General features: G+C 50.1%; 1 protein-coding gene across 2 annotated transcripts in view; it reads left to right on the top strand.

The window, feature by feature from the left end:
- The window catches only part of lgr6 (leucine-rich repeat containing G protein-coupled receptor 6), a 377,645-nt gene that overhangs the window by 190,503 nt on the left and 165,441 nt on the right, over positions 1–21,701 (top strand). For both annotated transcript variants that reach the window (XM_072480398.1, XM_072480397.1), the window contains exon 3: positions 13,764–13,835. In XM_072480398.1, coding sequence (XP_072336499.1) covers positions 13,764–13,835 — 72 coding nt within the window. The remainder of the gene's footprint in view (positions 1–13,763; positions 13,836–21,701) is intronic.

The following is a 21,701-nucleotide window of genomic DNA, read 5'->3' as shown; positions in this document are numbered from 1 at the left end:
TCAGCCTCGTGGGAGGCAAGTTGGTCCTGCTCTGCCGACTTAAGGCGGGAATAGCGACCTTTCGCCTGTTCGTGGACTTTGCATGTCTCGATGGCCACTGGCAGGGTCATATTTTTTGTTTTTAGGAACTGCTCCTGCAGGGCGACGGAGTGAACGCCAAACATGGTCTGATCCCTGTTGAGGGAGTCAGCGGTGTCTCCATAGTTGCAGGAATGCGCTAGAATGCGAAGATGAGTGAGAAAAGACTGGAAAGGCTCATCCTTACCCTGAAGGCACTGCTGGAAGACATAACGCTCGAAGCTTTCGTTCGTCTCAACCTCACAGTGACTGTCGCATTGGGCTAAGACGGTCCGGAACTTGGTCTTGTCCTCACAGTCGACAAAAGTGAGAGAATTGAAGATTTGGTTGGCCTGATCCCCCGCAGTCGACAGTAGCAGCGCGTTTTGTCAGGCATTAGACGCACTTTCGAGGCCCGAGGCTTCAAGGTATAGACTGAATTTCTGCTTGAAGACCCGCCAGTTGGCGCCAAGGGTCCCGGAGATCCGGAGCTGTGGAGGTGCCTGGATCTTTTCCATGCCGCTGGAAGACAGTTGCTGGTCGTCAGTGAATTTTCGAAGGTAAATTACTTAGAGGTAGTAGCCACTCCTGGTATCATGTTGTGTTATTTACCCTGGGGTAACACGGACTGCAACACAATGCAGTGAAATGATCAAGCATACACCAAACGTAGGCGTTAGTTCAATAAGATTTATTGAACTTCAGTAACGAAGCACACAGCTGCCTGGGGGTTGACTCTCTACTACTCTAAGTAAAATAGTGTTAACTCTCTAGACCAGGTTAGCTCTGATCCACGTGTAGAAGGTGTTGAATGATTTGTACACCCTGACTGTCACTACAGTTGTCACCAGTGGAAAGAGACCAAATGCTGATGTCTTGTGTGTTTTATAGTTGGAAGCCCCCCTCTGGTGTTCTGTCTGGTGATTGGTCATGTTCTGTTCTGTATGTTGATTGTCTCACCTGGGTGTCTGTCACTGCCTGCGTTTACCTCATGATGTGCATGCGTGCATATTATGACACCGTCGTGGCCATTTTCAAAAGCGCCTGACAGAATGCAATGGCAATCAGGCAGTTAACTGTTTGGCACCTTTTATGGACTGAGGTCTAACCTGCAGGATCTGCTGGCCAATTGGTGGCCACTTCTGGTACTGCAGTGAGTCTGGATTAGCTGGGGTGAAGGAGTCCTCGGAATCAAGGAGAACCTGTGGGGCTCGCCCAGGCCAGTCAGGCAGGCGCCAGCCAGGGGAGGTGGGTAAGATAGATCATGAGGGCAGGAGGGAGGTCTTTCAATGGGGTCAGCCCTTTGTGGGCCACAGGCTGCCTGGTCACGAGGGAAAGCCACTCCCCCTCCTCCTAACCAGGCTCGCAGGGAGGCCAGCGTTAACTTGGTGGCCTCCAATGTAGTTTGCCCCCACTTTCTATGATGCAAGCAGCAACAAGCTGAGGCCCATTAAAAGACCGTTTAATAATAATCTTTATTAGTGTCACAAGTAGCCTTACATTAACACTGCAATGAAGTTACTGTGGAAATCTAGTCACCACATTCCGGCACCTGTTCGGGTACACTGAGGAAGAATTCAGAATGTCTAATTCACCTAACAGCACGTCTATTAGGACTTGTGTCAGGAAACCAGAGTACCTGTAGGAAACCAACGCAGACACAGGGAGAACGTGTAGACTCCGCACAGACAGTGACACAAGCCGGGAATCAAACCCGGGTCCCTGCCGCTGTGAAGCGACATTGCTAACCACTGTGGCACCATGCTGCCTCAGTGGCCGCAGTTGGCGTCCAGGGAGGAAGGCCATGCTTGACATTCCCTGCCCCTGACATGATCAAGGGGAGTCTATAAGGTGACAAACCGTTCACCCCACCCCACCCCTACTTTTCTTTCCAATTCTGCACCCTCCCTCCCCCATTCCCCACCTCTCATCCTGGGATTGGGAAATATACTGAATTTCATGGGCCTTGGGGGGAGTCGCCGGTGCTGAGATGCAAAACTCTTGGACATTTTTTAAAATGGTTTCTTTTCTGCTTTTGCATCAAATAAAAACAGAAAAATAATTTCAAGTGTTGCAAAGACTCAAGCCGCTGCGATTTCATCCACACTGGAGATTTGCCTAGTTATTGTTCATTGTTAGTGATGTGAAGTGAGAATTAAGGTTCTATGGTATTGTGGCCTACAGCAGCGCTGTTAATGAAAGTGACATGTCGGCATACATCGCTGAACAAATATTTCACTGTGTGACATAGAGCAGAGAAGCCAAATGAATCCTGATAACCTTGAAATAAACAGTTTTTGCAGGCAGGGTGAGAAAGAGCTGAGAAAATCATCATAAAGCAGCGACTTTGACGAAATCTGGTGTGTTGTGATGGAAGGTCAGACAGTCACATTGAGAGTGTGGTAGATTTCTCCATATATTATTTGGGTGAAGTGTGAAATCCTTTTTGTTTTAAAGGACTTTTATTTTGGAGAATCACAGAAGACAATGTCCTGGCGTCAGCGCAATTTGAGCTGTTATCAGAGCTGTTTTTAATTATAATTTTCTGGAAACTCTTTGGAGAAGAAACATATTTGAAACAAGATGCTGCTGTATGAATCTCCTTAAAAGAATATGTCATCTGATGAGAATCCCTCATGCTATTAAGATAAATAACCATGATACAAATCCTGTCTCTGCATTCCTGATGTTTGAATTGGAATTTGGAGATAAGCTCCCCCTAATGAGCTCGTGGATAAAGTATTGCCTGATGTCATACTGAGCCATACAGAATCAGAGGTCCCAGTTTTCATTCCCACTCTCCCTGCTGAGTGAGCGGACTTCAATTGATGTAGGGGTTGAGGCGTTACAATTAGCCTTATGCCAAACACCACATCCAGGTAACTTAGTAACATCCTACCTGAATCATTTTCTAGCAAATGTGATCCCTTACATTGCACTGAAGCCTGAATTTTTCACCCGTGGTTGGCCCTAGAACGTGATATCCGATGGGCTGACCAGTTAACGGCCCAACATGAAGCACTGGGAAAGGCTCAGAGCTGCTGGGGAGTGTGGGTGCCGACAAAATGGAAGGTGCAGGCTGGCGCTTCCAATCTGCTTGCTCGGGGGCGGTGGTGGGGTGGGAGGAGCGGAGGGTACAGCTGCAGTGAGGCTCCCTCAGGGAGCTGCTGGATTGTTTGTATAAGAAATTGAGATTGGAAAAACAATGGGTGCGATCTACCAGCCATTTAGCATCCAAATGGGGGCAAAACGTGGCCAGTAGATGCGGGAGAGGCCTCCCCCAGGCTTCTTGACAGCCAAAGCAACTCAGGAGATCTAACCAGATCCCACTAAAGACCACTTAACCATGCTGATGCCAGATCAAACTCGCTCCCGGCATCTATCCAGGGAGACCCTAACCAGGCGCTGATTATTACTGGTCCACACAAACATCGACAGGCAGAACAGCGCCTTAGGGGTCTCATTTGAGGCCCCTGGGTGGTCAGGGACAGGGTAGAGTGGCCAAGATGCCCAGGCGGCACTCCCAGCTGGTAGAGGCACTGCTAGGGTGCCACGCTGGCATTTTTGTGCGGTGGTGATCGAGCCGGGGGTGCTCTGTGCAGTTTCTTTTGGGGGGGGGTGTAAGTTGGGGGGCTGCTGAGAAGCCCCTTACAGTGAGTTGGGGCTTGAGGAGTGTGGTAAACCACTGTTACACCTTTATTAGGTGATGTAAGGTAGGACCAGTACTACAGGTTCACCGGTCGTCCCTGCCTGCTGGCTCCGCCCAGTAGGTGGAGTATAAATATTCAGCATTCCATTCAGCAGCCATTTCGCCAGCTGCTGTGGGAGGCCACACATCTTCGAGCAATAAATCCTCAGTTGTATCCAACTCTAGTCTTTGTTCAATTGATCGTACATCAATTTATTGCTCTAAGATTTTCTAAAAGATGGACCTTCGTATCAAGCCAGATTGGCTGCAGCTGGATCCGCAATCAAGTGGCGCCAAAAAGGACTTTAATCACTGGCTAGCTTGCTTCGCGGCGTACATCAACTCAGCGACCACCCCTGTTCCGGAGGCTCAGAAGATACAGATCCTGTACTCAAGGTTGAGCTCTAACGTGTTTCCACTGATCCAGGATGCCGCGAACTACGCCGACGCCATGGCGCCTTTCAAAGAAAACTACGCACAGAAGACAAACAGGCTCTTCGCCAGGCACATACTCGCCACTCGCTCTCAACTCCCTGGTGAGTCCATAGAAGACTTCTGGCGGGTCCGAATCCCACTCGTCGGGACTGTGACTGTCAGGCCGTTACGGCCACTGGACATTCGAACCTCCTTATGCGGGACGCGTTCGTTACGGGGATTGGGTCGGACCTCATACGCCAAAGACTGTTAGAAGGGGCCACGCTCGATCTAGCTGAGACAAAGAAGCTAGCACTCTCTATGACGGTCGCCTCACGCGACAGTCAGGCCTACCCCCCAGCCGCGCGGCCCACCCCTCCTACGCATCGTGGATCCCACAGATGGCCGCCCCAGCGGGGGCCTTACCCAGCCAGTACACCTGCACGACACGCCAGCCCGCGCACCCCAGGGGTCCCCGATATTACTTCTGCGGCCACCAGAAACACCCTTGCCAATGCTGCCCGGCCCGCGCAGTCCTTTGCAAGACTTGCGGCAAAAAGGGGCACTTTGCCGTGGTCTGCCAGGCCTGCGCAGTTGCCGCTATCGCCCCCACCCCCCTAGCCAACACACAATGGGCGCCGCCATCTTCATCTCCCCGGACCACGCGCGGCCAGTGGGTGCCGCCATCTTCTCCCCCTCAGTCCATGTGCGGCCCATGGGCGCCGCCATCTTGTCCAACCCCCGCAACGTGCGGCCCATGGGCGCCGCCATTTTGTCCCCCGCAGGATCTTCAGGTACCGCCATCTTGTCTCCCCCACGGGGCATGGACACCGACAGCATTCCAGGACCTGTCTCCCCATCATCCGACGCCAGCGACGACCAACCACGACTCGCCTCAGTGACGATCGACCAGTCTCGTCCACACAACCTGGCCACCGCATCGACCAGCGTGAAAATCAACGGCCACGTGACCTCTGCCTGCTGGACTCTGGGAGCACCGAAGGATTCATACACCCGGATACGGTAAGGCGCTGCTCCCTCATGGTACACCCCGCCAACCAAATAATCTCCCTGGCCTCCAGATCCCATTCCGTTGCGTTCCGGGGGTACTGTACGGTCACACTCACGGTCCAGGGCGTAGAATTCAGCAGCTTCCGTCTCTACGTCCTCCCTAACCTCTGCGCTGCTCTACTGCTAGGCCTGGACCTCCAGTGCAATCTCCGGAGCCTAACCCTCAAATTCAGCGGGCCCCTACCACCCCTCACTGTGTGCAGCCTTGCGACCCTAAAGGTCAATCCGCCTTCTCTCTTCGCAAATCTAACCCCGGATTGCAAACCCGTCGCCACCAGGAGCAGACGGTACAGCACCCAGGACAGGACCTTCATCAGGTCCGAGGTTCAGCGGCTGCTTCGGGAAGGCATCATCAAGGCCAGCAACAGCCCCTGGAGAGCCCAAGTGGTAGTCGTTAAAACTAGGGAGAAACACAGAATGGTTGTGGACTACAGCCAGACCATCAATTGGTACACGCAGCTCGACGCGTACCCCCTCCCATGCATATCTGATATGGTCAATCAGATTGCACAGCACCGGGTCTTCTCAACGGTAGACCTCAAATCTGCCAACCACCAGCTCCCTATTCGTAAATTGGACCGTCCATACACTGCTTTCGAGGTGGACGGTCGACTCTAGCACTTCCCCAGGGTTCCCTTCGGCGTCATTAACGGGGTCTCGGTCTTCCAAAGGGAGATGGACCGAATGGTCGACCGGTACGGTTTGCAGGCCACCTTCCCGTACCTAGACAACGTCACCATCTGCGGCCATGACCATCAGGACCACGATGCCAACCTTGCCAAATTTCTCCAAACCGCCACTCTCCTCAACCTCACCTACAACAAAGAGAAGTGCGTGTTTAGCACGACCCGCTTAGCCATACTTGGCTACGTGGTCCAGAACGGAGTTCTGGGGCCCGATCCCGACCGCATGCGCCCCCTCATGGGGCTCCCCCTTCGCCACTGCCCCAAGGCCCTCAAACGCTGCCTGGGGTTCTTCTCATACTACGCCCAGTGGGTCCCAAATGATGCGGACAAGGCCCGCCCACTCATACTGTCCACACACTTTCCCCTGGCGGCCGAGGCACAACAGGCCTTCGCCCGTATCAGAGCCGATATCGCCATGACCGGGATGCATGCAGTAGACGAGACACTGCCCTTTCAAGTAGAGAGTGATGAATCGGACGTTGCCCTAGCCGCCACCTTCAATCAGGCAGGTAGACCCGTGGCATTCTTCTCCCGCACACTTCATGCCTCAGAAATTCGGCACTCATCTGTCGAAAAAGAGGCCCAAGATATTGTTGAGGCTGTGCGGCATTGGAGGCATTACCTGGCCGGCAGGAGATTCACCCTCCTCACTGACCAACGGTTGGTAGCCTTCATGTTCAATAACACACAGCGGGGCAAGATCAAAAACGATAAAATCTTGAGGTGGAGGATCGAGCTCTCCACCTATAATTACGAGATTTTGTATCGACCCGGCAAACTCAACGAGTCCCCAGACGCCCTACCCCAAGGTACATGTGCCAGCGCACAAGTAGACCGACTCCGGGCCCTGCACGGCAGCCTTTGTCACCGGGGAGTCACACGGTTGTACCATTTTTGTCAAGGCTCGCAATCTGCCCTACTCCGTCGAGGAAGTACGGACAATCACCAGGGACTGCCAGGTCTGTGCGGAGTGTTGTTAACTTTTGGTTGGTTCAATTGGCTCTCGAGTCGCCAGGTATCTTTATGATACCGCCATGAGGTTCAAGTTCAAGGAATGATCAATAACTCAACACACCAATTAGTAAGATTCAAATCAAAGCACATTTATTATACACAGTAAATCGCTACTCATGCATAAACTCTACTTTCTAGGCTATTTCTATAACTAACAGGCCTATACTTAGCTTCGAACTGGCCCACCAGGTCAGGGGAACAAATGGCCTTTTGTTCGGGGTCTGAGTCTGCGGGATTCAAAAGCTGGTATAGACTGGTAGCTAGGAGCGCCTATCTCGTAGCGAGCGTTGACTTGAGACTTACTTTCTTGGAGGCTGCTGGACAGTTCACTCTCAGAGTTTGCTTCGCGTTGCTGAGTGACCCTGTCAAGAAGGACGATTTGAACTTGGGGGCTTTGCTTTATAGTCCCCAGGGGCTTCCCGCCCTTCGGGGTGGACCCCGTACCTGGTTTCAAGTGATTGGACTTTGTTCCAATCGCTTGGTTTGATTTCGCCAATACTGGAGCGTTCCCATGATCGTTGGGCGGTCTTTAAGTGTCCGTTAACCTCTTTTGTCTTGGCTCCTGCTGGCGTCGAGGAGTCTGGCTTGGCCTTGTTTACCTTAAAATGTTTCGATTGTTCCCGGGGACCGCTCATTACTATGTAGATGGCTGCTACATTATTATGCAGATGGCTGCTTGTATCGATGCTGTCTGGGTTTCTGCAGAGTCTAATACACAGTAAACTTGTACCTGCTACATTTTGCCTGTGTTGGCTGAATTTCCCTTCAGCCTTTGCGGTTTTCCATTTTAAGTTGGGAAGTGGCCAACTCAGGTGGCTACAGGAGTGCAAGCCGCACTTCTACCGGCCGGGGCGTGTGCGCCTGGTGAAGGCCTCCCGCCCCTTTGAACGCCTCAGCGTGGATTTCAAAGGGCCCCTCCCCTCAACCGACTGAAACACGTATATTCCCAGTGTGGTCGATGAGTACTCCAGATTCCCCTTCGCCATCCCATGCCCCGATATGCCGTCTGCCACCGTCATCAAAGCCCTAAACACCATCTTCTGGTCTGTTCGGTTTCCCTGCCTACATTCATGAGCGATGAGCTGCGTCAGTTCCTGCTCAGCAGGGATATCGCCTCCAGCAGGACGACCAGCTATAACCCCGGGGAAATGAGCAGGTAGAGAGGGAGAACAGGACGGTATGGAGGGCCGTCCAACTGGCCCTACGGTCCAGGAACCTCCCAGCCTCTCGCTGGCTGGAGGTCCCCCCTGATGCACTCCACTCCATTCGGTCACTGCTGTGCACAGCCACTAACAACACACCCCATGAACGTCTTTTTGCCTTCCCCAGGAAGTCCACATGCGGGGTGTCGCTCCCGACTTGGCTCGCATCTCCAGGACCAGTCCTGCTCCGTAGGCACGTCCGACTCCACAAGGCGGACCCGTTGGTGGAGAGGGTGCAAATGCTCCATGCAAACCCCCAGTATGTCTACGTGGCACACCCCGACGGCCGCCAGGATACTGTCTTCCTCAGGGACCTGGCACCAGCAGGTTCCACACACACACACCCCTCCGGCCTGGCGCCACCCTCCCCTCCCCCGGCGCTCCCAGCATTAACCCCACCAGGACCATCCGTCCTTCCCCTGCCCACGCCCGAGGATGAAGAGGATTTTGGCATGCTCCCGGAGTCACCGAACATCGGGCCAGCATCAACATCGCCGCCACCACTACGTCGCTCCCAGCGGAACATCAAGGCACCGGACCGGTTAAACCTCTAACTGGTCCACCGGACTTCAAAAGACATTTTTTTCTGCTCAAATACTGTAAATATATATTCATTGCTGTATATAGTTCTCCACCACCCCCGCCGGACTCAATTTTAACAGGGGGTGAATGTGGTAAACCACTGTTAGACTTTTATTAGGTGATGTAAGGTAGGACCTGTACTACAGGTTTGCCGGTAGTCCCTCCCTGCTAGCTCCGCCCAGTAGGCGGAGGATAAATATGCGTGTCCTCCATTCAGCAGCCATTTCGCCAGCTGCTGTGGGAGGCCACACATCTTAGAGCAATAAAGCCTCAGTTGTATCCAACTCTAGTCTTTGTTCAATTGATCGTGCATCAAGGGGATTTTGGGGGTTGCGTTGTGGGCGCGAGAGAACGTGACCCAATTTAAAAATGGCATCCTGATCTCTCCTTGCACTGAGGAGTTTCAGCAAGCGGCGCTCCTCAGTACAACAAACGAGACTTAGTGCGGACTCAGCCAAGTGTTCCCCGCTGAGGGCTCGTATCTAACCGGAGTCACGTTTAATAGTGTTGTGTTTCTCGGTGCTGTGAGCGCCGGGAAACATCTGGCTCAACGCGCTCGCTGTGGGACATAGTTCCCACTTGGTTAAATCACGTGCAGAAACATTTCCGCTAGATCGTGCCCAATGCATAGAACGCTGGGCAGCACAGTCAAGCAGGTGCCCTCTGGTTGGGGTGAGCTCTGCTGATTCCCTGCTTGTTCTGCAATGGGACAGTGCTTTTGAGGAGTGCCAACACCTGGCTGGCTCCTAATTGAGCTTGGCCCTTAGTGATACAGCTGGGACATGAGGGTGTCCAGTGGGGCAGCCGGCGAGGGCTCCCAGCTGACCAGAGACCACCTGAGTATTTAAAGTGCACAGGCAGCTCTCAGCAGTGTGAGCAGTCAGAAGCCTGTAAGTAGCTCCAAAGGGATGCATTTAAAAGAGGCACTGCTGCAAGTCTGAGCCAGGCCACCCCGATCCCGAGGGGGACACCCCAAGTCCATGGACATTTCACCAAGTCCCTACCACTACTGTTCCCAGCCCGAACAGCCAACCCCTAGCAAGCCCAACGGTTTTCAATGGTTCTCAGTGTTTTTTTAGCGTCCCAGTCACCCTCCGCAGCCATGGTGCCCAGTCCACATCTGTAAATTTGTTAAATTGTAAAATAATTCACGCCCTGCAGGTCTTCCTCCTGACAGGAGTGGAGCATCGCGGAAGGTGGAGCATACTATGTCCAATCCTCCAATCACATTTAAATGCACGCAAATGTCAGTTTTGCATGCCAGCGTGGGGCACAAACCTTGTTATTGCCACCAGCAAGAGGAGCCCGAATCAGCGGCAGGCATGACCTCTCTTTTGGCCGGACGCCTGATTCCCCGCCTGATCGTGGTTCGCTTTTGCGGCGTTGCAAGGTGGAGAATTTCACCCTACATCTTTCTGGTTCAGAAATCTGTCTGATACATTTTAGAAACAGTCGAGACATTAATATTTGTTCTACTACCGCAGTTTTAATTCAATTTTACTTTGGCTTGAATTCATAAGTTTTAACTTTTTTTGCGCTAACATTGTAATCTTGGAAGATGAAATTTCCACCCATTTCTTTCCAGAGTGAGGCTGGACCCTGACTCCTGATTGACTTTGCTCCTTTTTTTTCCAGTTAAGGGGCAATTAAGCATGACCAATCCACCTACCCTGCACATCTTTGTGTTGTGGGGGTGAGACCCACGCAAACACGGGGAGAATGGGCAAAACCCCTCACGGACAGTGACCCAGGGCCAGGATTGGCGGCATCGTGAGGCAGCAGTGCTAACCACTGCGACACCATGCCGCCCGATATTGTTACTTGGGATTGGCATGAATAATGGTGAATAATGCAGTCGAATTGTACCTGCAGCTTGAAATTTCGAACAGCTGTTGTGCTGGTTTGGTAAAAAGAATCAACACATTGGGCGGGATTTTTCGGACCACGCCCGGCTTGCGACTGAAAATTCCCGCCCGAGGTCAATGGACCTTTCCATGGTACCCGTCCTGTCCATGGCGATCTTGCGGCGGGCGCGGCCAAAAAATCCAGCCCATTATCTATATTCTTTATAATTTTAAATACTATTTTCAATAATTTCCCAACTGAAAGTAAGCCGAACTCTCTGACACCACTGCGCCATTTCACTATTTTCCTATTAGAAAATCATTGCAAGTCCTTTTTAGTGCTTGGAATGCAGTACAGCAAATGACGTTCAAGCTTGTTCATTTTATTACATTAAATATTCCTTTGCACATATCATGACCTCCATAGAGATCAATAATTTTTACAAAGAGGTATGAATTTCCCAGTGACTTGCTCAAAGGATCACATGCCAAGATTTCACATTTTAAGATTTTTACTGCAACCAATAAACTAAGATCAACATCGACTGAACATCACTTAGTGAGCAACTACTACACGCAGTTATTCCCAGTTAGCTTCATAACACAACTGAAAACCTCCCGCTGTGTTAATGCATTTTACCACCATCTCCATAGACACGTAGTTAAAGTCCAAAGCTCGTCTGAAATAGTCATGCTGAGGTCAAAAACTTGGTTGGAATTTTCCAACCCCTGCTGCCAGCAGGGTTATCTGTCCTGCCAAAGTCATTGGACATTTGGATGGTTCACCACATCTGCTGCAGGGGAGTTCGCCATGGGAGGATGGGTGACAGGGTGGGAGGGAGGTGTGAGGGGGCAGGAATTGTTGGTCGGGTGCTAATAGCAAGTTCGCCATGGACAATGGGCGCGATTCACCGGAAAAAATTCTAGGTCCGGGTTTGGATTTGTTTGGTAAGGTGTTTTTTGGCGACTGCAGTGTCGAGATTGACACCACTATTCAATGGTACTTAGCCGTTTTTGTCAATCTCGGGGAGTTTCACCCCGTCGAGGCCACACTTAGAAATATTTCCTGCACGGGGAGCTGAGCTCGCCGGTAGGAGCGGCTCCTCACAGATCGGGGCACCATTTAAAAATGCTGCCCCTATATCTACATGCCGCCTTGCCCCCCCCCCTCCCCCTTCCCCCCCCTTTTCAGGATCCCCTGCTTTCAGGACCTCCCATCATCCCCCAACGTTTCTGGGCCCCCCCTACCCTCACAAGCCCCCTCATTCCCATTTCATGGGCATGGCTCTCCAGGCCCTGACCCTTGACATTACCATCCTGGCACCTGTGCAGGTTGGCATCACCAGCCCCGCACCCTGATAGTGCCAGCCTGGCACCCTGATAGTGCCAACTGGGTTGGCATTACTTGGGTTCCCAGGTGGCACTTCCACAATGCCAGACTTGCAGTGCCAATGTGCCCAGGTGCCAGGGAGAGTGCCAGATTACTACACCATGCTGTCACTGATGGCCTGCGAGATCCCCTGAGGTGCCATCATGATTGTGGAAACCAGTGCTAAACAGCGCCCGATTGAGACCTCACATGCGCAGCTGTTGACTCCTGGCTGCCAGATGAATATGGCGTCCAGATATTTAAATGCACCTAATGGCTCATTTAATTAGAATTAATAGATCATGCCCAGAGTGGGTGATCCAGATCCAGATCGTGCCGAGCAGCGTGAGTCAGGTGACTTGCACCCAGAGCGGAGGTCGATTTCAGGCACACCCCCAACTAATCCGTCAAAGCCAGCATGGAACTGGGCTAGATGCAGTGGGAAAATCGCGGCTTTGAGAATGTAGCTGTCATCTGTTTGGCTCTCATGACGCCGCTAATGGAGCTGCCACTGACTCAAGAAGTCAAACGTGCTAGGGTTGCGGAATGCTGGTATGCTTCCATATTCGGCGTTCTGGCTTACCAGGAGATGCCCAATATTAGTCTGAGGCAGCAAAGGTAGAAGCTATTCAGCTGACTTTCATGACTTGCAAAAGTTATCCATGCCTCACTACTGTAGGCATTGAGAACACAAGCCTGGTACACCGGAACCATTGTACTTTCAGTTAGTTTGCTGTTGTTCCACACTCAACGTCTCAACTTTGACGTGACAGCTATGGCTTTAACAATCCTGGTGCTAATTTCAGCATCAAGGAACAGGTTTCTGGTAATTAGTGATCCAAGGTGTACGAGGCTGTGGATGACCTCCGAGAGTACTGATGCTGATGGAGGTGTCTACATCCTGAACCTAAACAGTGTCTTCCTGACGCTGATTGTCAGTCAAAATTTCTTGATGACCCAGAAAAACCGATCCACAAGCTGTTGCAAATGAACTTCATCAGTAAACAGCAACTCACAACTAGCACATTGCACACTTTGGTCCTGGCGTGCAGTCTTGCCAAGTTGAGCTGTTTGCCGTCGGCTCTGGCATGAAGGTCTTATTTTGGTTTGCCAAAAGTATACAATAACAGCATGGATGAAAAATATACCAAAGAGAGTTGGTGCCAGGACGCAGCCCTGCTTTACCCCACTGCTGATCATGAAGGCCTCAAATGATGCTGCATTGTAACTGACAACTGTCCATGTTTTGACCTATAACTGAACTGTTAAGGTGATCTTCAGTAAATTAAATTAGTTCAGCTGCATTTTGTTGCTTTTAGTTACAGAAACACAAGCGATTGCAAAAGAGTCAAAGCCCTTTATTATTTTCATGGTGATATAACTTTGCAAAAGAAGAATTTACTGATAGCTACATATGTAAGGCATCTTCAGCAAAGTATTGAGACAAGATGCTGTGCTGTATAGATATTACAGTTCGAGCCATAGAGTAAAATTCTCTCACCTCAGCAAAAATGAAATGTATATTTCATTAGGGAGTCCTCAAAATGAGGGGAGAGGATTTGGGTTTCGTTACATAACCTGGGTATTCTAAAATGTCTCTAATCATGAATATTCATCAGTATTTATTGGTTATGTAATAGCATATATGTACTTCACATTTATCAAAATATTATGCAATTTGTTGCAATCTGGTTAAGGTTAACTTGCACACCTGTTCCGAGTATTGCATATCTGGCAATGCACTTTGCGATTCCATTGCTATCAATTGGCTATTTTCACGGTGGATTGTTTTACTGAGATTAATTCCACATGGCAATGTTCTTGTTTCTCTTGCAGAAGGCTGTCTGGAAATCACCTAGCACAGATCCCTATGAATGCTTTTGCTGGCCTCTACAATCTGAAAGTCCTGTAAGTATTAATAGTTCAGACCGCACCAAAGTATGTATTACTGTAAAGAATACAAATATTCACATTATCTCCTGAAATCTTCAGCCAGGTTTAACCTTGAGATGTTGAACAGAGGACAGAATTTAGTATCCATTGATCAGAGGGCCATGCTAATATTTGCCTTTGCATATTCCTATATCACATTAAACCATCTGAAAATGCTTTATACATAGTGTTCATTTTGAATTGCACTTGCTATGTTTAATATGTGCAAAGCTAATAGTTTTTTATATTATTCAGAAAGAGAATCAAATAGAGTGTGCTATGACTTTTTAAGTAAACCTTGTTGCATCAAAACCTATATTACAGACATTATTACAGGAAAATCCCGTTTTTGTGAAATGGGTCGGGGCCGAGTTCATTCCTTAAAAAAAGGATTTTCTTTAAAACCAGTATTGTGTAGTTCACCCTTAGAATTATAATAAAATAATCAGTGAACAGCAATATGGTCAGCAAAAAGATGAATTTATTTCACAGTGTAGGACCATACACTCAGCAAATGATTGAATAAAATAATTTCCGCGAGGGAACCCTTCAACATAATCGACTGAAAAATAAATCAAAATAACACTCGCTTTCATTCTGTAAAACTGGCAATTCCGGTAAATTGGTATTATGTAAATTTGGGATATACCTGTATATTTTAACCAACCTTCACCTTGGTCATAGCTGAACATAATTGTTGGACATAATTCGTAAAATTAATCCTGCCTATTAATGTTGATCATCAAACGTTTTAAGCCATTCTATTTTAACTAATGGTTGACCCTACACTTCTTGGGAATACATGGCTTCTGGCAAGACTTTGGATGGATTTTCCGGTCCCCCAACAATCGCAGGATTCTCCGTCGGCGGGATCCTCCACTTCACCGGCAGCGCACCCACGCCTGCGGGTTTCCTGATGGCCAGAATGGAAAACCCCATTGGCCGGCTACGGGAACGGAGAATCCCGCTGCCAGCAGGGGTGCGCCGCGACAGAAATACGCCCAATGTGTTTCTCGGTGGCGTGTCATTTGCTGGTGGCAGAATTCTCTCTTGTTGCCGCTTGTCGATGGGATTTCCCATTGAAGCCACGCCATGGTGCCAGGAAACCCATGGGCAGGGGTGCTCTGCCAGCTGGAGAATTCTGGCCTTTGTTTGAAAATGGCATATTCCTATTAACGCTTAGATCACAATGTGTAAGGATATCTTTTGTTTTTAAAACAAAGCAAGGTTGTGGACTCCTAATCAGTTCTAATGCAGATTATAGAAGTATGTGAGACATACCTCGACTTCACTGTGTACAGATCTTTTGCAGGTTGAACAACAAATGCCACAGAGTCGTTAAAGTTTTAATACCACAAAGATGTATAATATTGGCTAGTTTAACTTGATGAAGATGCAGCGGTAACACAAAAATTACATTCAATGAAGCACGATTTTGACATATGTTGCAAAAATTGCACTCCCTCTCAACTCCAGACCGTTGTGTACAGATTATAGATGGGGAAGCAGAAATCGGAGACATCAGTTTCAGCTAATACAGCCTAGACATCCTTAAATGGGTGGCACGGTGGCACAGTGGTTAACACTGCTGTCTCACAGTGCCAAGGACCCAGGTTTAATTCTGACCTTGGATGACTGACTGTGTGGAGTTTGCACTTTCTCCCCGTGTCTGCGTGGGTTTCCTCTGGGTGCTCCAGTTTCCTCCCACAATCCAAGATTCTGCAGATAAGGTGGATGGCCATGCTAAACTGCCCCTTAATGACCAAAGATGTGTAGGTTAGGTTGCAGGTATAGGACAAGGGAGTGGGTCGAGGTAAGGTGTTTTTTCAGAGGGTCAGTGCAGACTCAATGGGCTAAATGGCCCCCTTCTGCAGTGTAGGGATTCTATAATTTAATTAATCATAGTTGTAATAAATGCTGCACACCTTTAACCCATCTTTAAAGACAGATACCATATTCTAATGTTCCAGCACCATTTGAATTTGCCTTAATTCTTTAACCAAATATTTGAATAGGGTTACGAAACGTAAAATTTGGCACTTTAAGTTTGACATGCAATATTTACACCTGGGTCTTTCATTTTGACTTCAGTGCCATGTTCACCACTTAAAATTAATCTCTGTTAAGTACCAGTTAACTACCAGAGGCTGAACAGAATCAGATTTCTTTACTAAGGCCTGTAAATCCGACTCTGCAGAACCATAGGTGGAATTTTCCAGCCCCTTCCTTGATGTGTTGGGTGTTCTGGATCACAAACAGGTCACCAACACTGGAAGTGGTGCAACTCTATTTCATTATAAGGTTAACTATATTAACATACTTGAACTGTGGGTAAATGCAATACCAGCTTTAACTGTTGACCCTTGCCTAGTCCTAACCAGGTAATGCACTCAGCACATGGTGAATGTCTGTGTTGCAGGCTGTGAGCTCTGTGCTCCGAGCTGGCTGCTACTAGAATGAGCGGGAACTCTCCTGTCCCCTGTCTTTATAGTGCATGTGCTCTCACTGGTGATTGGCTGCGGTGTTGTGTATGCTGATTGGTCCCACTGCATGTCCATCAGTGTGTGTGTCTGCACCATAATATACTGGTGTATAATATGACATCCCCCCTTTTATATAAAGAACATGTGCATGCGTGACAATAAATATTGTGTAGTGAATGTACCTGACTATGTGTGTGCGTGTTATTTACATGACTATGTACATGAGGCTAATCTATTTACACGGGAAGGTGCCTGGTGCAGAGAAATAGGGTGTCACACCAACAACAAAATGAACATTATATACAAACTACTGGAACGATGAAACAGGACAACAGAACAGATTAAAGAGTCCAACATTGTAAAACTCATAAGTCAAGTCTCTGAGGTGGGCAACAAATTCTGATAGACCGCCTCAAGGGTGGGTCAGGAGCCACCGGCTGAGGAACGGGCTGGGCCACGGCAGAGTGATGAGGATGCAGAGTATTCAGAATCTCCACATAGTCCAGGTTGGGGATAACAGGAGGGCGTGGCACCGGTGGAGATTCTCGTAGTGAGCGTGGAACGAGACGAAGGGCACGCCGATTGCGGCGGCGAATTGAACCATCTGGCAGACGAACCAGGAACGAGCGGGGAGCCACCTGCCGAAGAACCACAGCAGTTGCAGACCAGCCACCCTCTGGAAGATGGACGCGGACGTTGTCATCCAGCGGCAGAGCAGGGAGATCACTCGCCCGAGCGTCATGCGCCGCCTTGTGTTGTGCACGAGACTGTTACATCCGCTGAAGGACCGGAACGTGGTCGAGGTCTGGGACGTGAATGGACGGCACCGTGGTCCCGAGGGTGCGACCCATGAGCAGCTGGGCTGGCGACAGGCCCGTAGGGAGTGGGGCCGAATGATAGGCCAGCAAGGCGAGGTAGAAGTCGGATCCTGCATCGGCAGCCTTGCAGAGGAGCCGTTTGATGATGTGGACGCCCTTTTCCGCTTTGCCATTGGATTGGGGGTGCAGGGGACTGGATGTCACATGCACAAAGTTGTACCTACTGGCAAAGTTGGACCATTCCTGGCTCGCGAAGCAGGGGCCATTGTCCGACATCACAGTAAGTGGGATGCCGTGACGAGCAAAGGTCTCCTTGCAGGCACGGATGACCGCCGATGATGTGATGTCGTGCAGGCGTACGACCTCCGGGTAGTTCGAAAAATAGTCTACAATCAGAGCATAGTCCCTGCCGAGCGCATGGAACAGGTCAACGCCTACCTTAGACCAAGGGGACGTGACCAACTCATGGGGCTGTAGGGTCTCACGTGGTTGGGCCGGCTGGAACCGCTGACAGGTGGGGCAGTTGAGCACTGTGTTGGCGATGTCCTCATTGATGCCGGGCCAGTACACAGCCTCTCGGGCCCTCCGTCAGCACTTCTCCACGCCAAAATGGCCCTCCAAAATGAGCTGGCGCATGCTGTGCGGGATCACGATGCGGTCCAGCTTCAGGAAGACACCATCGACTACTGCCAGATTTTCTCTGATATTGTAGAACTGCGGGCATTGGCCCTTGAACCACCCGTCCGTCATGTGGTGCATGACACACTGTAGTAGGGGGTCAGCCGCAGTCTCGCGGCGAATGTGGATAAGGCGTTCATCCGTGGCCGGCAGATTGGAGGCCGTGAAGGCCACATGGGCGTCAACCTGGCAGACGAACCCCTCTGGGTCACACGGGGTGTTGACTGCCCTGGACAGAGCGTTGGCTATGATTAGGTCCTTGCACGGGGTGTATAGGAGCTGGAAATCGTACCGCCGGAGTTTAAGCAGAATGCGCTGGAGGCGAGGGGTCATAGCATTCAGGTCTTTTTGTATAATGTTGACCAGCAGGCGATGGTCGGTCTCGACAGTGAATTGGGGGAGGCCGTACACGTAATCATGAAATTTGTCGACCCCAGTCAACAGGCCCAGGCACTCCTTTTCGAACTGCGCGTAGCGCTGTTCCGTGGGGGTCATGGCACGTGACGCATATGCAACGGGGGCCCATGATGAGGCCTCATCACGTTGCAGGAGCACCGCCCCAATGCCGGATTGGCTGGCATCCGTTGAAATTTTTGTTTCCTTCGTGGGATCAAAAAATGCCAATCAGAGGACCGCCTTCTTATCCGTTGGCTTCTGCATGGCCGTTGAAGTGTTGGGTACTCTGACACACAGAAGAACCAACACGGTTGCGTGTGGTACAACGCAGTTTTATTTCATTGAACTATAAACATAGTAAACTCTGGTATTCAGCACATGGTGAACCTCTGAGTGGCTGGCAATGAGGTCTGTGCCCTGAGCTCTCTCCTGCTCGAGTGCCCAGGAAGTGTCGTGTTCCCTGCTTTGTACTGTGCATGCTCTTGTCCGTGATTGGCTGTCGTGTTGTGTGTGTTGATTGGTCCGTTGATCTGTCCATCATTATGTGTCTATGTATGTGCTGTGATGTTCACCTGAATATCATGACAGCCATGATGGCTGCCACCTTGTCCGCATCCGGCTGCACACTCAACCAGGAGATGTGGTCCCCGAGGAACTTGAGTTCCGTCTGGCCAAAGGAACATTTGGCTCTGTTGAGGCGAAAGCCTTGATCCCGTATTTGTTTGAAAACGCGCTGGAGGCGACTGATATGCTCCTGCGGGGTGGTGGATCAAATGATGATGTTGTCAACTTAGACGCGCACACCCTCAATGCCCTCCATCATTTGCTCCATGATCCGGCGGAATACTTCTGATGCCGATATAATCCCAAATGGCATCCTGTTGTAGCAGTATCTGCCAAACGGGGTATTAAAGGTACACCGCTTTCTGCTGGACCTGTCTAGTTGAATTTGCCAGAATCCTTTCGAGGCGTCAAATTTGATGAAGATGTTGGCCCAAGCCATCTCGCATATGATCTCCTCCCGCTTGTGGATAGGGTAATGCTCCCTCATTATGCTGCGATTCAGATCCTTTGGGTCAATGCAGATCCGGAGCTCGCCGGAAGCCTTCTTTACGCACACCATGGAACTGACCCAGTCGGTTGGTTCCGTCACTCTGGAGAGCACTCCTTGGTCCTGGAGGTCCTGCAGCTGCTGCTTCAGGTGGTCCTTGAGGGGTGCTGGGACTCTGCGAGGTGCATGAACCACAGGCGTGGCGTCTTGTTTGAGCAGGATTTTGTAAGTGTATGGAAGCGTGCCCATGCCTTCGAAAACGTCGCGGTGCTGGTCGATGATGGCATTGAGTTGCATCCTGAAGTCCGCATCCTGGAAGGCAGACGTGTCCTCTGGAGAGAGAAAGTATACGCGTTGAACGAGGTTCTGAGTTTGCACGCCTGTGCACCTAGCAGAGTGTCCTTCGAGGAGCCCACGATCTCGAAGGGAAGGATGGCTTTTCGCGAGTTGTGCGTCACTTCGAGTTGGCATGAACCGGTAGCAGGAATGACGTTGCTATTGTAGTCCACTAGTTGGCAGGTCGGCGGAAGAATGGTTGGTTTAACCCCAAGGGTCTGAAAGGCTGACCACGCTAGGAGATTAGCGGAAGCACCAGTGTCCAGGCGGAATCGTATCTGGGATCGGTTGACCGTCAGGGTGGCACACCACTCGTCGTCTGGATCAATGCTGTGCACCGACATGGCTGGTGGTTTTGATTCGGGGACAGCCTGTTCTTTGTTATAACAGCGACTCGAAAAGGCTCCCTCGGGTCCTCGGTGTCACTGGTCTGCGGGAAGTCGGAATCGGACTCGGTTTGGTAACTGGTAACTGCTTGTTGCAGGGTTCTTCGGAGGTTTATTTCATTTCTTGGTTCAATTTGAGGCACTGTGCTGTCATTCCAGGTGAAGGAAAGTTGTTTTACAGCTTTAAAAGATTTTTTCTTTGACTTGGGACGTATCCCCTTTAAATGGGCGTGGTCCGGGGCCTCTGACATCATGACGCGCGTGACGTAGCACGTAGGAGGCATTTGCACATGCGCAGATCGCGGTTCCTTTACTGATGGCCATTTTCGTGATTGCGCATGTGCGGCGTCGCGCAACTGTGCAAGTGCAGTCCCTTTAGAAAGATGGCCGCCGACCAAAATCGTTCTCTGCTCCGGGATTTCGGCCTCGAAGTGAGTACTGGCACTTCTCTTACCTTTCCTTGCTGGTTGGAGTGTGTTTTCCTCACAGTATTTGCCGAATTTGTCCAGGACTGCCTGGAAGTCGCTCCTGTTTTGCCCCTTGGAGAACTTGAATTTTTTAAAGATTTCTTCTGCTCTGGCACTGGCGATGGTGAGGAGACACTGCCAGCAGGAAGATTTCAAACTTTTGCCGGAATGCCCGCCAGTTTCCGCGGAGATCGCCGTGGCACTGGAGCTGCTGCGGAACCCGGATCTCGAACATCTTGCCTGGGTATCGTTGCTGGTTGTCACTGTACGCTGAGGTATGGCTATCTGGACTGAACCAGTTCACTCCTGGTATCATGATGTGTTGGGTGTTCTGGATCACAAACAGGTCACCAACACTTGAAGTGGTGCAACTCTATTTTATTATAAGGTTAACATACTTGAACTGTGGGTAAATGCAATACCAGCTTTAACTGTTGACCCTTGCCGAGTCCTAACCAGGTGATGCACTCAGCACATGGTGAATGTCTGTGTTGCAAGCTGTGAGCTCTGTGCTCCGAGCTGGCTGCTACTAGAATGAAGCGGAACTCTCCTGTCCCCTGTCTTTATAGTGTGTGTGCTCTCACTGGTGATTGGCTGCGGTGTTGTGTATGCTGATTGGTCCCACTGCATGTCCATCAGTGTGTGTGTGTGTGTCTGCACCATGATATACTGGTGTATATTATGACATCCCTCTGGCACAATTTTCCACCCTGCTGAAGTCAATGGAGTTTTGAATGGTTCCCTGCATTTTACGGACCCGCCCGGTCAAGACGGGCTGTAAAACCCCACTCCGTTATTTCCTGTGCTGTCATTTCTTAAGTTTATTTCCCCCCAGTTTTCTCAATCCAAGTACTAAACAATGATGAGGTATGATTCCAAAGATGCCAGCAGCACATCGAAGCATCAGATCTTCAGATGTGAGCCTGGAATATCGATCGATTGTCATCCATTACAGTTATGGCTGATCATCCAACTCAATAGCCTGATCTCGCCTTCCCCCCATATCCTTTGATCCTATTTGCCCCCATTGCTATATCTAACTGCTTCTGGAAAACAATTGTTTGGCTTCAACTGCTTTCTGTGGTGGTGAATGCCACAAGCCGACCAGTCTTTAGGTGAAGGAATTTCTCCGCATCACAGTCCTAAATGGTCTACCCCATATCCTCAGACTGTAACCCCTGGTTCTGGACACCACAAGCATTGGGAACATCCTTCCTGCATCTACCC

The sequence above is a fragment of the Scyliorhinus torazame genome, chromosome 17, assembly GCF_047496885.1.
Source record: "Scyliorhinus torazame isolate Kashiwa2021f chromosome 17, sScyTor2.1, whole genome shotgun sequence".
Taxonomy (NCBI): Eukaryota; Metazoa; Chordata; class Chondrichthyes; order Carcharhiniformes; family Scyliorhinidae; genus Scyliorhinus; species Scyliorhinus torazame.
This window is presented reverse-complemented; position numbering and strand designations above follow the sequence as displayed.